Source organism: Rhea americana, unplaced genomic scaffold, assembly GCF_003343005.1.
Source record: "Rhea americana isolate MKP2758 unplaced genomic scaffold, rheAme1 scaffold_36, whole genome shotgun sequence".
In the NCBI taxonomy this organism is placed as follows: domain Eukaryota; kingdom Metazoa; phylum Chordata; class Aves; order Rheiformes; family Rheidae; genus Rhea; species Rhea americana.
In genome coordinates this window covers 351,475-369,047 of record NW_028186490.1, presented here as the reverse complement: position 1 = coordinate 369,047, position 17,573 = coordinate 351,475, and the positions used below count along the sequence as shown (strand labels likewise).

The following is a 17,573-nucleotide window of genomic DNA, read 5'->3' as shown; positions in this document are numbered from 1 at the left end:
ATGAAAAATGTTGCCTGAAGTTGGATGGAGTAACGTTGATACTTCTTCACAGGAGAGATACACTAAGCATATGAGCAACAAGCAGAAGCACTGTCCAAATTGCTTTATAGTTCTTTAAGAGGAGGTTAATTAAGCATTAATATCACAAGCCACTAGAACTTGAAGCTTCAGTTGTAAATAGGACAACACTAAGTAGTTTTTACATCTGACAGCACTAATAAAGCAGAGTTCACTACACATTTAGTATCTCCCATCTATCTTACAGTATAGCAAAAAAACACTGGTAAGCAAGCAGAGTGGTTTAGGCAGGACTTCGAGGTCACCCAAGAATGATTCTCAAAGGAAGTGTATAACTATTTCACTCTCACTTAATGGATGCAGGTTCAGCGACTTTGCTCTTGAAAACTGCTCAACTTGGATAAAAGAATAAGCAGGTAAGAATTTTCAGAGCAAAATGCCAAAAATATTCTGAAACAAACAGCAGCATTTTGAGTCCTACATTTATTAAAACCGTTTTAAAATCCTTCAACATCACAGGACATGATAAAAAGCACTACTATGAAGTCAAATAAATCAAAACAGTCCTCAACAAATTTAAGCAGTTCTAGATCAAGAAGTCACAGCTTGTTTAAGGTGCAGTGGGTAGAAAAAACATTCAAGAATCAAGGCCTGGACAGAATCAAAAGAATTTGGGGCCTGACCACACTGAAAGTCATTTCTATTTGGAAGAACAGCTTGCTTTATTGGGGCTGTTTCCTAACTGCACAAGGATTTCTGGGTGCCATGGGCCATCTCTGTCCACAATTTCAGTCAGGCTCTTGCAGGCAGGTTTCAAAGCTGGCTGAAATGGCGAGATCAAATATAGGCAGTGTGAAAGGGCATCCCTGTTACTCATCCACATGAAACTGTTACAGTGCAGTGTTATCACGATGTTTCTGGCTTCATTTCTTCATCTCAGAAATTACCTCAGACTAGGTAGACTGATAGTGAATCCACTGCTTTACTGCAAAAAGGAAGTGTCTTAACAACAGCCTCAGTCTGAGCTCACCTGGAACCAAAATCTGTAATTTCCTAACTGTCTACCTTGCAAAATAAGTCCATCGTGGAAAATCCTCATGGAGGGGATATGACCTCAGACAATGAACCATACAAGGACCATCCAGTGCTACTTACTGATTAAAAAGCAAACTCCTAGATGATAAAAAAAGGCAGGTAAAGGCAGGGAATATCACCTCACCCTAGTGACATCAAACACAGAGATGAACGGCTTTAAATCAGGCAGGAAAGGAGTAGGTCTCACTTGTTTCTGCAGAGCATAGCTGTTGTGTCGTCTGGGAGGCTGACCCACCAACAGCTTTGAATTCTAAAATGTGTATCTGTATAAAATATGCTGAGACAGACCAAGATTCCTGAATAACATCCTCAGTAAGTACTGCCAACTTGTTCCCAGTACGCCTGTCACTAGCACCCGTCAGAAAACCTGCACACTTGTGGTTTCACTATCAGATCAGCCAAGCCATGACTGACAATGCTGTAAGACTGTTCACTATTTTAACCATCTGGCTAAAAAAATAAACTGTTCTCAGCCAGAACCACTAGAATGTTAGGTAAAATCTAGTAAGTAACATTAGATAAAGGCAACACATTGTTAAACAACATGCCACTTGTCTTAATGTTATGTTCCAAGGGCAGCTGGAAGAGGAATGCATTTTCCTCTTTCTCCTGAAGCCATTCAAGAGTCTACAAATATCTGAGATGATTTTTGCAGTGCAAAGAGAAGCCCCCCAAAATGAGCAAGAATAGACCATACTGCAGACTTGGGAATGCCTCCCACTTCCACCCGACTCTGATACGCTCTCCAAGCTGAGAACCATGAACGTTCTGCCCTCTGGGATAGCCGAGCACTCTCGGGAGGCTGAGCAACGTGACTGGTGCTGGTTAGGATGGGCTCACAATGTGTTGATGTCAACAGCGTCCTCTTCTCTGCTCTCAACTTACTGTCTGGCCCCAAGCAAGTCTGCTTGTTCAAACTGAGGCATGCTAAAATTATTTTTTCCCATTCTTGGCAGTAATAGTTTTCTCTGGATGCAAAGTGGAAGTAACCGGCTCTTCTAGCTTGTGCACCATGTTATTCCTACTATATTGTCTTTAAAGCAAAGGATCTGAGCAGAAGACACCATTTCCTCCCAAACTGAACAGGTATCACCTCTTGTCACAAGTTGCAGGGGTAATCACAATGATGATACAGGTTGGGCAATATTTAAACCTTCAGTCTAAAGCAAACACAGGACACTGTGGCACACGTTTTAATTAAAAGAAATCAAGTTGAGAGATTTTTGCCTACAGGTTTCAAAGAATGACATTACACAGTAAAAGAAATAGCTCAGGCACATACTGGCCTCCATATCACCATCACAGATGGTGAGAGGAAATGAAGACAGGATCAACAGACTTGTGCTCTGCCCTTGCACCGGAGCTCTAAGATGGCATCAGACACTTCTCAGGACTCCACTTAGAGGTTGCCAGTAACATACTCAAAAAAAGCTGCCTGAGACTGCAGTATCATCTGAACAATAACAGCTTCTGCATGACCAGTGCAGACATCAGAATTAGGTCCTAACAAGCCTTGTAAGAGAATTATTATTGTAACATCACCTTGCCAAAAAATACAGAGAACAGTTTTAACTACCACTTTAGACAACACAAATATAAGAAAACCTAGGCAAACCTACATCTGCAAACCCAATTTTCCATCATGCAAACACTCTCCAGAACCAATACTATACAGTACACATTACAATATTCTGAAATATCACATTTACACATGAACATCTGATTTACTTCAGAAGTTTCAGTTGCCACAGGACAGACGATCTATGCCATCAAGCTTTCATTCTTACTAATCCTTTTTTTGAGGAGGAAAGAATATTCTATTGCCCTTGACTGAACACGCAAAACACAGTTTTCCTTATTTGAAAGGAAACATTGTTACGAGGGATATAAATTATGTTCTACCACCACCTGTTTCACATTTTCTGACAACTGTATATTAAACATCATTCAAAGCTGATAATTAAAATTTTTATGAGTATATCTAATATTAAACAGCTACTGGCAGGCTGCAGTGCCTTCACTACTTAATGCACAAGGGAGAAATGCAATAAAAACTAACTGTCAAAGCAGTAGAAGTTTGATCTTTCCTGTCAGCTACCAAAACTGCACTTGCAGACAGCATGAAGCTCTCCAATATAGAGGTTATCGAAACTGTACAGTGAAACAACTTCATACACTTAATCTGTTCAAACATCACACAGAAGAAAAGAACACAAGGCTTCAAAATAAAGTGTTATTTATGCTGTTACAATTAAATTGCCAATCTATAGTGCTGCTTTGAGAAGCAAATTGAACTGCTGAAAATTTAGCTAGAAGTGTTCAACTCTGTCTACTTCTGGATAAGCAAGTCTTTTTTGATAAAGGTCTTAGTCGCTTTCAAGCAAGCAAAGAAAGCATTCTGCTGAAAGCATATAGCTTGCTTTCTTTCTTGGCCAGGTATACTTCAGCTAGATCATTTCCTGATCCAGCTCGCTGCATGAAAACCTGTGCGGCTACCTTTTTCAGTGGTAGCCCACGCTCCTGTCAAATTGCAGCCATTGGGGATAGCTGCAGTCTGGATTAAGCTATCTCTTGGTGTGAACACCACTTTTTTCTAACTTAGACAAGGTATAATGGATGCAAACACTAAGGTCTTGATCTCAAGAGAAATTAGAGGTGCATAACACTATTTAATGAAATCACTAAAAACGTACACTGGAAGTCTTAGCTACACAAGAATTCACTAGTTCAAACAAAACAGAAATGGCATGTTCTAAGCAGTTTAATACAAGCTGCTTAGATTCTGCAATTAGAATAAAATATTAGTCACACTAAGGTAAGTCTTAATGGAAATCCTTATGGTATGTACTTTGCACAGATCAACATAAGCAGTCATAAACTGTAAAATACCAGAACTAAGATGGTCTCTTTAAATTCAAGTTGTGCTCTACTCTACAGAAATACTGCATTACTTTCTACGCATTTTTTGCATAGAACCTCTACAACACTCCCTCTGAAGGTGTGCAGCCAGCTCACTTTACTTGCCACCATCTGAAATTCTTTTTATAACAACTGTTCCACGCTCCATTTACTGCTTATAATTCAAATTCAATACAAAAGAAGCATAATAGGTAAGTATACTGAAAAGTCTGACTTAAAATGGCAAAAGGTAAGCCAATGTGTACTACACCTTCAGAAAAACTATGTTCACCAGTAATAAGACATAATAAATAAAGAACTCTTAACAAAAATTTGGGCTCCAAAAGAGTAAAGAATCAAACAGCACCCACTGCATTTCTGTGAAGATAAAGAGATGATGAGGAAACCAGACTTTCCTATCTCCTTCACATGCTTAGGGAAAATTAAGCACTCTAGTTGAAAGGTTTAAACCATTAAGTTTTAAAAGCTCTTATATTTGAATAAAATCTGTCACATTCTTTATTACATTTTGAAGGGAAGGGCAGTTGAAAGATATCCCAGGAAAGATATTAAGCCTTTGTTCAGGCTTACCATGTATTTTGCTACATTACGTTTGTCACATTGTAAGCAGAGGGCTTGCATGTAAACCCAAAAGGGGTAAAGGCAGAACCTCAAGGCTGAAGAATAATTTCAGATACAAACTAAATTATCTTCCCTGTCCCTGCTGCCACAGCTACAGTGAGATCCCAGACATCAGCAATGAGATGGACAAGGTGAAAGAAGCTTTGAAATTCAAATCAGACTGAAATGAGAATGAGGTGTATGAGCGTCCTGAAAGGCCCAATCAGTTTGAGCATTTAAACACCCAGTGCTGAAGAGCACATGCCAGGTAGATCAAAGGTGCAGCTGCTGTATGTTAGTTTGGATGTCTTCCCTGTGACTTTGCCCTTCTCAATTTCAATAGAAAACCTCTCTGGAGGGAAGAATGAAGACACAGAAGGAAGACTGTGCCTAGTGGTTCACTGGAGAGTGGGTACGCGAATGGGGCAAATTACAGATGCCATATTTAAGCATAGTCTCTTAGCAACCTTTCTGCTCAGCGATTCTTTTCAGCAACTCAGTTTCTGCTTTTTCCAGATTTACATGGCTCAAGAAGAGGTGATAATTCTTGCTAGCATTTTAAATCAAGGAGAGTGTTTTCAGACATCCCAGGGTAAAGGAAGTCATCTTTGAGTCCTAGCATTTTGGATAGCAGAGATTTTATTTCCCCAAGAAAGTAGCAGCAAGTCTGCACTAGACAATTCTGGAGGCTTCTCTACATTGGAAACAAGGGTGGATAAACACAAAGAGGCACTTCTACACAGAGGAATTCCCAGGGATGTTAAGCACAACATGCTTAAATTCCAAACAAATTTCATTTCTTTCTATAAACCAGCTTCATTAGTTGACTAGAATTCATTAAAGCGTTGACTATTCCAGTGAAGTTTCCTATCCACAACCTGCTCCTACAAGTCTGCTAACTCCACTTAAGCTTTACTACTACAGTCATGATGATTCAAACACATTCGGAAAACCTTGAAATCATTAAAATCACTGTGATTAAGGAATCCTAACATCCTGTTAAGTGACCCCTCAAGATTTATATGCTCATTTGCTTTTGTACATACGTTTCCAGGATCTTAAAATACTAATTAGTTGAACAGAATTACAAGACAAATTTCAATACAGGTGAAAGTCCATCAGCGTTCCTGAACTCCACATGAGAGTACAAGATACAAATGTGATATCGTAAGTGCTTGCTCTGCAGTAAAACAGAGCATCTTTATACATGTCAGAGACTAATGTTGTAAACCCTTCCAAAAGTATTATGTATGGTCACTAGCCTAGGAAAGAAAAACCAATACAATATTCCTCTTGGGCAAAGACTGATTAATATAGACATAGTCAAAGTTTGAATTTCTGTCTAACTTCTTGAAGATGAGAACTAGAAAAATTAAGCAAACAGTTTATAAACATGTTAGACTTGATACTATATTTAGTGGTCTTATAATGACTGACTAATTCAATGTAAAAAGTGGTATTTAGATGAGCACCGAAAATACTAATAGGGAAGTGACTACAATCAGCAACGTATATATCAAGTGATTTCTTTTTTATTATCTTCTGTGATTTCTACAACATTCATTCTTTTACAATGCGTTTTTAAGCATTTTCAGTCACATACTGATTTTGATTATATCTCTAATATTAGAACTCATGAAGACAGATGTTTTGACACCAACATTCATTTTGTAGTAGATTTAAACTAAGCAGAAATACAAGACTTCTCAAGCATCTCTGAAGAGACTAAATGATTTAGCATGTCATAAAAACCAGCATGCAAATAGAGGGGGCTACAAAAGTGTAATAAATCTCAAGATTTATTACAGGTATTGCAGAAAAAACAAGCCTGCCTTTATGCAATCAATCTCTCACTTAAGTTAGTAGCGCTACTGAATAATAATCACAGAAAAGGCAGTTCCACCATACACTTTTCAAAAAAATTCTGCTCTCACAAAATTCTCTCTCTTAAGGTCAAACAGAAGCTTTATCCAAGGGCCAAGCAATTATTTCCTTCAGCTTACTTGCAGGGGTCAGGAGAGCAAACAAAATTCTAACAAGAGCCATGAGATACAGGAAAAGTCATCCTGATTAAATAAGGAAGTAATCCGACCAGCATTTTTCAAGTGACATAGTTAAAACACAGACAGTAGACTATATCCGGACACTAAACATCACTTCAGAATGTGAAAAGAGCGATTCCCTTTCTTAAAGCCAGGACTGCTCAAGACTTCTCATCTTACACTGTTAGATGATTTTGTTAATTTTAATTTTTACTGCTTAATTGCAATGATCTGGAAGTGGCTTTCAGTTGGACTGCTTCTGTATTTTAGCTTATAATCAGTTTGCATTGGCCATTCAGAGTTCGCATTGGCCATTCAGAAGAGAAGTAAAGTTGCAAACTTCCTAGTTTATTCTTAAAGTTGTTATAACACGAGACTTGAATACACAGCAGAAATGCCATTTTGAGAAGAGAGAAGACTGTTGTTGGCCTCCAGCAGCTGTTGTTTATTTTAAGTAAAACAAATCTTTCTTACAGCACCTGAAAATCCCACCAGAATAATTCTCTAACTAGGAAGCTGAAGCTATGAGTCACAATTGTATTTAGATTAAAAGATAGTTTTCTTGTGTCTGCAATGCTGTTTAAATTCTCTGTTAAAATGACTCACCATTGTTCCAAAGGGTATAGCTCTTGAAGCGTGATAATAGATGGCAATGAAGTTAATGAAGAAGGCAGTGCCGCACACCATTGCTGGAATAAGGAAAGCCCCAATGAACATCTGCTTTATCCATCGCCTTCCTGTAAGAAAGGACATTCCAAGAGAATTGATAAGATACGCTGTATTTTTTTCAGAAGTTACCAGCAAGTTCTCCAGAATTTGTGTTTGGTTTCTTTTCCCCCCAAAAGCGAAAAGATGAGTAAGAACACATTACATACATACAAGAGTCAATTAAGAGTTTTATTTGGCTCCTAGAAATTCACAGGATGCAGGATATTAAGCTGATTTATTTGGCCAGAGGAGAAGACAAGGAAAGGGGATATAGTGTGAGCAGGTTCTGGCCCAAGCAACAGCATATGCTGACTAGCTGGTGAAGGAGAAAGGTATGAAACGTGAGCATGTACCTAGGCTGCAGAATAGCACTGACAGAGGTACCAGAGTGAGCTCTGTGCAGAGCCTGCTCACAGCCCATTACCACGGCAGCACTGTGCAAGAGCTCTGCGCTCCTCCGCGGGCCAGCACAGCACCACAGCTGCATTCAAGAAGCACTTGCTCCCAGTTACCATGACCAAACTAAACTGGCTCATACCTTTAGGAAGCTTTAAGAAAATGGCTATTGATGTATAAAGCACAATATCACAGTTTTTAATACACAACAGAAAAGGAAGAAGGAAAATGATTTCCAAAACTTGGACAGTAAGGACAACAGCAACATTTCATTTGTCAGTAGTTATTATGTCTACAGCTCCCTAAGGAGCTAAAAAACCCCAAACAAACCAAAAAAAAAAAAAAAAAAAAAACCACCACCAACACCACCACAGCAAAAAGACAAAAACACATCACCAAAAAAAAAAAAAACTCAGGCAGTAACTTAAGTGTTTTACTACCTGCATTACCTTGACTTTCTAAGCTCTTAAATACTGTACTTATTTAAATATAATGTAGATGCAGCTGTAATACATGCTAAGTAGAAAAGAGCCAGAAAACCCAGCACATGTTTCAAAGACTATCATATACAATTTTTCACCATGAGCCACATAAGCAGCAATTCAGGGCTTCCTGCATGTTTGATCTGTAGACAAAATGTAAAATTGGCTTAACTATATAGCAAGGCCCACTGAAGTGGTACAACATTTTTAGACCAGTAACTCCAAATTACCTAGATCTCCATTTGTACAAATCACTTCACATGGGTTGTTACACAAGCCACAAAAAAAGACACACCTGACCTCCAGACTCTGCCATGGAGACTGAACGCTAATCAATATTTCTTGCTAAAAAGATACAAATTTCCTTTTGCAAGCTCACTGGAACTAATTTTCTTAAAGCACTGCAGAAAGTAACAAATGCCGATTACTCCCTTATTGCAGTATAGGGGATAGATGAAGCTCATGGAACTGCAAGGATGTAACTGGTTATAATTCAGAGGTACTGTAGAGAGCACTTGAAGACAGCCTGTCCAAATACATCATGCCCATTTTATTGGGCTTCTGTTCTCTACTGACGCTCATTTTCTGTTTAAGTACAAAGCAGAGAGCACAACGAAAAGCAGAATAAACTTCTCTGAGAAAAAGATTCTATGAACAGTTTTCTCTATCCATGATTAATGGCTTAGTAGGTCCTGCAGACCCTTCCTTTGAGTGCTGGTAAACATAACCCCCACAAATCCCTGTAGGGCAGGACTATGTGGGAATCATCTGGAGCAGAGGACATGAACTGTTAACAGCATATTCTACAGAACAGGGAGAGTCTATTAGACCCTCTGGATGTCATCAGACACACATAACTGTATACAAGAGTATAACATGCAATTCTTAAGGATACACCTGTTAATAGCTCTTTAGTTCTTATTATTTTTAAATTAACCAAAGACTTCAGCTACCTTCAGTTAGAAAACGCAGCCAATATCGAAGAGGAAATAACAGGATGGTTAAATATACTCAACATATTTTACATTCGTTAAAAATTTAATAAATTCCATCTGGATGCCCTAACTTCATGAGGACACTTCTACAGTAGTGCAGATGAGAAAACAGTAACTTTTCCACTTAACAATACAATTAAAACACTGAAACATGAAAACAATTTACCTCCTTGTCTAGCATAAAGGCTTCCTCCAAAATATCCATTCACTGGGGATGTTGCAGCATAAACAAATATAGCTGTACTAAGCATTGATCCTCTCCTAGAAAAAGTGATTTTTTGTAAGTGAAATAGAAAAGCAAACAGCACAAAAGCAAAAAATCACAGTAAAATGTGCGAAGTTAGCAGCACTTATTTAATAATTCTAGCTAATGTAAAAATTAAAGAGACACTGCACGTTTAAATTTTAAAGTCTATACAAGAATGAGAATTGTTTTTATTCCAAATCTAATTTGATCTGGAGGGGAAGAAAAAACAAAAGAGTTCTGACATAATACATTCTTTCCTAATGTGTACTTAATTCTGCTGAATATAAACACAAGATATCACCTCTGACCAAAATATTCTGATATTTGCATGTGTGTACCCTGTGTAAGAACTGAACTATTTAACTGAAACACAGTAAGCATAAGATTCAACTATTGCAGATAAATGGTATTCTTGGGTAAACACAAAGGCCAATATTAACAAAAACATACTAAGATTGTGAATGATGTTTCTGCCATGTCTCAGATATTAACTTTTAAAATGAAAGTATTTGTTCCTCTTACAGTAGATTAGAAAACCTGATTCAGACACTGTAGTTGCTGTAACAAAGCTATAAATCAGGGTAGAAGAGTCAAACCGTAAGAGCTGGTCATTTTAAAATTATCACCTCATTAAATGCTGGAGCATTCATCTTGTAGTATTTTCTGAAAATTTTAGGCAGAGCTAATAATTTTAAATCATAAAAGCCATCCCAAAATACATTTTTAATCCATACCTAAGAATAGCAAGATATAAACGTTGCTCGTGAACAGAGATGTTTTCCCACTTCCCCTTCAATACAATTGACTCTTCTGTAGCTGTAAGCAATATAAGGATTTCAGCCAGTTTGCTGAACTCTCTCTAAATCATTTACCTGGAGATATTCCGAGTGATTCTGGACTCTTGGTATTTTGGCTTTTGATGGACAAACACTGGATGCCTGCCCTGTTTAAAGCAGTCGCCTTTGGTACAACTGACTTCTACCACCAAAAGGCCTGAATTGAGCAAATGTGTCTTGTTGGTCACACACACTGAACTATCAGTGTGCTAACATTTGTTTATTAAAAATAAGCAATATTTCCATTTTAGAAAGCCACTTGTTAGACAGAAATCAAACTTTAATCGCCTTCTTCATTTGAGCCAATTTAGAAGCATGTATTAAAAATCTACAAGACTACACAGTGTCTGAAGTGATGCACGTTATTTGTAACACAACCAGCAAATACTAATTTGAAATGATCTCAAAATGTCTTATTCTCAAGTTTACTTATTTATGTTCCAAATCTTCTAATGGGAAATGTTCTCAAAACACAACCCAACATGAATAAATTAATAGCTTCCATGATCAAATGTCACTGAGAGACTTTTATTTGATGTCAGCCCTGTGGTCTGTAAGAGTTTTACAGGACTGAAGAATACTGACGGGCAAAGACTGATAATTCTGGGTTACAACCTTCTTCACTCACCTTCTACTTGCCTCAACATAAGAATTTTCTGTATAAGATTTGGTCAACTGCTCAGTTGCATACCCAGGATTAAACTCAATTTGAGAGTAATATAAAGTTCTGTTGCAATAAAGGCCACAGCACACATTTCAAAATCCCTGTTCTGACATACTTTACAATTGCTGTTACTAATTTATAGTTGCACTATAGTATGCAAACATTCTGAAATAATTTCAGTCCATACCTTAAAGGGCCAATATGCTGTCCAGTTAAAAACATGTATATAAGTCTCTCCAGAAATGTAAAAAATTGAAGGGAAGAAGGAGGGAAACAATGCCACATGACAAGTGAAAATATACCACAATACTGGTACCACGGAGTGGGTTTTTAGAGTCACTGAATTACAAGACAGTTGAATTCAAAAGCAAGAGCTTCCTCTAGTGGCATGCCACGAGTACTGCAATCTGCTAAATTCCAGAATTACAGTATACACAAGGGAAAGTGAAAACAGAACACAGATTTGGCATTTTAGTCATTGCTTGGAACTAAGCCCTTGTACAGTTATTTGTTATGGTATCCAAAACATGGTCACTACAAAAATAGAGGAAGCTCATCTTTCCTCCAGAACACCAAAGCCTCAAAAATAGATAAAAGGTAAGGAATAGAACAGGGTGAACTGTGAGTGGTGGGTTAAGTTTAAACTAGAATACTGTTTGTTGTTTTAAATTAATTCTCTCCAGTCAGGGCTACAGCCCAACTACTTCTAGAGGTTTTAGTGCAACACCTGCTGGGAAGTGTTTATTCCAAAGAAGGTAAAGTTCCCAATTCTGAGAAAACACATAGATAAACTTGACTTAAATGTATTGCAAGCAGTAAGCAGGACTATTCACAGCACACTAAACTCACACTGCAGTCTTTACAACATGGGAGCGGGGGAGTGGGGGAGGAGGTCAGAAACGGCAAGATCTCATCACTCCACATGAAACCAGGAGTGAAATCTGTGCCCTTTTAACACTTCTTTATTTCCCATATAATCCACCAGCAATACTGCAGAAAAACAAACCACAATTTCTTAATATATCATGTAAAAAGTAAGGAATAAAAAAATGCAAGTTTATAAGGAGACAGTCACATGGTAATAGTAGGACAAAATTTCCTTACAGTTTAGAAAAAAACAGCTTCTTTGAGTACTACACCTGACTGTAGACTCTCAAACAATTTTTCAGACCACAGTTAGAACATTCAGTTTTGTAATGATTTAGTTCATTTAAGTATTTATATGTGGAAGACATGGCACAATCACACTTACTCTGTGTATAAATCCTCTATCATTGCAACAACAATGACTATGAGAGACACAGCAAAAATTTGACAACCAGAACCAATAAGCGATGAAAATATTAAAGGATGACTGGATGGTCTAAAAACATCTCCATGGACCTGCTTCCACCCGTACTCATCACCTAGATCTCTGTCCTAGGAACAACAACAACAAAAACAGTTTTAGGTCTAGTCACCAAAATCAAGACAGAAGAATACATGCCAGGCATAAATTAAGGATTTGATTCAGTAAAGTAACCTCAAGGGTAGGAATGTCTTTGAATGTAGCCATCTAGGAGAAAAGATTGCTCTTCCGATGCTTTCTACGACAACAAAAATTGCTACTTGAATGTATGATACAGCAAAATCTACCAGACTTCCTCCCTATCCCTGGAGTCCCCTGAAAGGCTTAGAAAACTGTGCTTTACACAGACTTCTATTGCACACTGAGCAGAAGGGACTTCAGTTAACTGAAGATACAAACATCAGTGCAGCTACCACAGATTGGTATTCCAGTTTGCAACCCAGGAGCAAAAGGCTCCTAAAAAACAACAGATTGCACAGATTTTATATGCCAGTTCAGCCCATGGTAGTCTGCTGTTTAACACTAGCAGAAAGTTACACTCTTGGATTCTCATACACGGAAGTCCTATATTACAAAGAAATCCGGTAACACTTTCAAAACAAACATATGGCAGTTTTCTGTCCAAGTGAAGAATGCAATTCAGAGATTCTAACACAATGAACATGTGAAAACAGTTAAGTCTTACAAAAATCAGCACACAAATAGAGATCTTACCATATCATCCATTTCTTCCTCTTTACTGTATCTTGCATAATCTTTTCTCAAAGTTCTCATTAATATCATAGACACTAGGCCAACCAGAAAGATCACCATCATGAAAGAATTGAAAATTGAAAACCAGTGAATCTACGAAGAGAAAATACTCAAATTTCAGAACCGTAAATATTTCCAATGTGCTTCAATATGGCTATATTATTACTTAGGACCATAGCTGGTCAGCACAAGCTATTACACTAAGTAATAACATATTCACTTTGTAAGTAACATTTGCAGAAAGTCCCACTAAAAAAGGCCAGTGAAATACTATACATATAGTCAACAGCCAGACATGCTCAAGACTTAATCAAGCACCAGCAGAATTCAAACTGTCTATACAGCTTCCCTTAACCAAGGGCAAAGGAAAAGCAACACGATGCATGGCTGCCTGATAAGCACATCCTCTGATTTTCACTGAATTCTGAACAGTACTTCTTTCCTCTAACTTGAAAAAGAAATACAGCTCAGTATACTAGCCTTAAGGAGATTATAACTGCAGCTTACCATCACAAATGTTAACACAAACTGGCTTAGGCTTTTTGCTTTGCAATTACTTAGGTCACAAGTAATATCGCCAGTTACAGTTACTCCACTAAAACGAAGTACAGTTGTGCTCCTGAAACTCCATTGCTTCTGAGCATACACATGTATCTACTTGAATTCCCTTGCATTTGCTGAGGGCTTGAGGCATGCACGCAGACATTTACTGAAATGTACTTAAAAAATAGTCATTTTGTTTGAGCAACAGAAGCGTTGCTTAAAAGCTGAAGTGATAGAGCTGTCTGCCTCACTGTTCCAGAGCAGCTCACTGCTAGAGCAGCAGTAGCAGCAGGCTCCATGTCGCACCAGATGACCTAGAGCTGAATTTCACAAGACTGAAAAGAGGGACATATCTTTGCCTCTTGCTGAATGACACGAAAACCTCACAGATTTACAGACCAGATCAAAAATGTGAGGCAGAATAAACAGAAATGATTAATCAGACGAACTACTATATTTTTAAATGCCCTTTCATTATCTAATAGCTCTGTCCCATCTCAGCTAAGATTCAGACAATGCACATAAACTACTGCTGCAGTACTGGATTCTGAGCAGAGAGTCTCTACATTGTGTTCTGTACTGCAACAGAAGTACTGCACAGCTACTTCAATTATTATTATTTTTTTTTTTTTTAACTTCTCAAGGAGAACACAATGCAACAGTTTTGAGCTTTAGGAGTCCAGCATGCTTTAGTTTTTTGTAATTTCACTCTAAGATTGGGTGTAATTGTTCAAGCTTATGTTTGCAAAAAACACACACCAAAAACCCCTATAGTTTTCCAACCCTGACTGTGCCATGTTAACATAATTTCAGAAGTTTGTATAAAAGAGAAAAGAGACAGAAGATAGCTTGCCAAAGCAGGCAATAGGCCAGTGATTTAAAGAAAAACCAAAAACACACACACACACCCCATACCCAAGCTGAAATTGTATACCACCTTTTGGCCTGAAATTCAAAACAAAGTGATAGGTGATTTCTGTAACTTTAACAGTACAATGCATGATGGAACCTATCTATTTCAATAAAAAGGAAAACTTAAAAGCTCAAAATTAGAAGGATTACAACATTTTAAAATTCAATTAAAAAATACCACCAAGAAATCAAGGAGACAAATGAAATGTCCGAAGATAAATTAGACACCAATCACCTGCAAATACCCCACCTGTCATTTCAGAAGAGAATTAATGGAAACAGCCTAGAAAAAAATGCTGAACTAAAGCACCCATTTCAACGGGACATTTTGTAAGGTTGTCTTAGAACATTACATACTCTGTGCTGAAAGAATGACGGGTCAAGGTACTTGTCAAATCGGTCTTCAAACTTCACATCTGACTTTTTCCATTTCACCTGAAGAGAAGAATGTTTACACTTGAAACTTACTCATTACACATACTCAGGTATACTCACATACAGACACTCAGAACATTTTTCGTATTGGCCACTTCAGATTTCTCTTCAAACATTATACAAAGTCTATCAAAAATAAAGGACTGAGGCTCCTAAAGACTGATATTTACAGCTCAGACAGAATGAACATCAGCAACCTCACCTCATGGATCTAATCTTCTCTCTGTACATGTTTAGGAACAAGGAAAAATCAGTCTTGCATGCTTCTGTTGTCAATGTGTCTACTAGATTAATTAAAGATGCAAATTTCCAGCTGTCAAATACAATAAACTCATTTCATGATTACAGAAGAAGCTGACACTCTTACTGAAGGCGCCAAATAAAGTCTCCAGTAAATGACCCCATTTTCAGTTCTTTCAAGCTAGTAGTTCATGAAGGATGTTCTTCATAGCAGATGCTTGTGTTGCGATGAATTTTCTTGAATCATCATTTCTAAGAATGTATTTAGAAAAACAAACAACCTCCTTCCCCGTCCCAAACTTAAAAGCACATGCATATAGAACTTCTATGGGCAGTACACAGCTTAACGTATATAGTACACTTCTGTAGAAGCCCTTTGAAGAATCCAACCTAATTTGTCCAAGATTTCATAGCATGTGTAAGGGAAATAAAGTATTTCTAGATATGCTTAAGAAAGATGTGCTAGACAGTAGTGGATTTTTTCGAAGCATTTTGTGGGCAGTGAGTACACTTTTTTTTTCCTCATCATTTCTAACATCTGCTAACTGGATTGTATAGAAAGGGGTGTGAGGAGAATATCAGTAGTGTTTTGTAGACTGAGTGTAACTTCCACTGCTGCTGCTCCCCTGTCGCAACTGAGGTCTGTTTTGCTGCCATGCAGTAACACCTGTACTCACATTGTCTGAATATAGTGCCCAAAACCAAAAGAAAGCATCCCAGCAGAAGCAAGGGAGATGAAAAGAAATAAGGAGATTTAAAAGACAAGATTTAAAACAGACACTATAGGAAAAATACGAGCATAAACTGAGATACAAGCTGGCTGGAAGGGAACAGCATAAAAAGGATTAGGCTGAACCCTAAAACAGTCATTAACATTTTAAAAACTACAAGCTAAAAGCTGTAGCCTGAAAACTTTAATACCATGGGATTCTCCAATCCGTACACCTCCACTGACAATAAGCAACTCTGAAATCTGCCAGAAAAATATGAATTTGTTCCTATACTATCAGCTTATCACTGCGCTCAATTACTTCATTAGCTCCATGGAGAACTTCTTTGGACTTCAAATTCATAATAGTACTGATGAACAATATGGTGCTAATATGGTAGCACAAAGTTCAGAATTTTTGCAAGTTCATGTTAATTTGAATTTTTAAACATAGTTTCAGAAATTAAATAAAAATTTACACTGAAAAAAAAATCAAATTTTTCAAAAGATTTCAGTATTAGGAAATACCAGAACTTGTACCTACGAAACCAGCGCATTTCCAGTTCAGCATACCTTATTTAAATGCATGATCAGAAACTATCTCATCCAGCAGGACGCTCTCACTCAGCACAGAAGCAAGCTTGTAAGTGTAGACTGAGTACCTCTATTGGTCACTACAGCCCTGAGACAGATTAAAATCCCAACGCTCAGATATTACACTCACTTTTAGGTGTAATATTAATTTTATTCAGTTCAAATTACAGGCTTGTTCAAGATTAAAGGCTCAAAACATTAATAGTTTTCAACATTGTTTTTAAATAGATACATTTCTAATTAGAGCATCTGCCACCAAGAAACACTGCTTAAAATAAGGATAACCTGTGAACTAAACATCACACACACACCAGCCCAGCAACTGCCCAGTGGTGCCAACAGAGATGGAAAGTAAGATCTTGAGCACTGTATGCTGAAAATATTTAAAGGGAATATCTAGCTTTAATGTCTTACAGCTACTCAGTACTGTCTACCTCAAAATACACAGAGCAAATGGACTCCACAATCCTAGTGGGATTTAAAAGAAAAACAAAGCAAGTGCCACTACCATTTTTGCAACAGAAATAGGAAGAGTAGTGCAAACATAATCCTAGAAAGCACATATGAAAATAGTTAATTGCACTTCAAATCTTACGACCTACTCAGCATAAGACAAACAACGGTGACAAGAATATCTTCTGAAATAAAATCTTATGGTGACACCTACTCCTAACAGATGGTAGGAAACCAATGGATTAAGAACTCGGGTGTGAATGCAGTCTTGTAAACATATGAGAAGTGATCGCTTACAGATGAAGGTGGTAATAAAAATAAATAAGGAGATTCAAAATAGTAACTAACAATCCAACATCCCACATTAACAAATGTGTTTATTCATTACATTTTATCATAGCAATTCAACATAAAAGTAGAAAACTTCAGAGAAAATCTTATAAATAAAGCTATACAAATAAGGCAAATTTTTACTGGAATTGCAAATATATATATGTATACATACACACACACACACGTGTGTGTATATATAAAATGTAAAACTAACAGACTGCAAAGTACAAAGGCTTACGGTGGGTTTTGCT

The 17,573-nt window shown here is 37.4% G+C and overlaps 1 protein-coding gene across 1 annotated transcript in view; it reads right to left on the bottom strand.

Annotated features, from left to right (window-relative positions):
* Nucleotides 1-17,573, bottom strand: part of TM9SF3 (transmembrane 9 superfamily member 3) — a 56,704-nt gene that overhangs the window by 13,131 nt on the left and 26,000 nt on the right. Inside the window, exons 5-9 of the mRNA XM_085312193.1 lie at nt 14,916-14,993; nt 13,065-13,196; nt 12,255-12,421; nt 9,422-9,516; nt 7,281-7,411 (exon numbers count right to left, since the gene is read on the bottom strand). Of these exons, the coding sequence (XP_085168319.1) occupies nt 7,281-7,411; nt 9,422-9,516; nt 12,255-12,421; nt 13,065-13,196; nt 14,916-14,993 (603 nt within the window). The remainder of the gene's footprint in view (nt 1-7,280; nt 7,412-9,421; nt 9,517-12,254; nt 12,422-13,064; nt 13,197-14,915; nt 14,994-17,573) is intronic.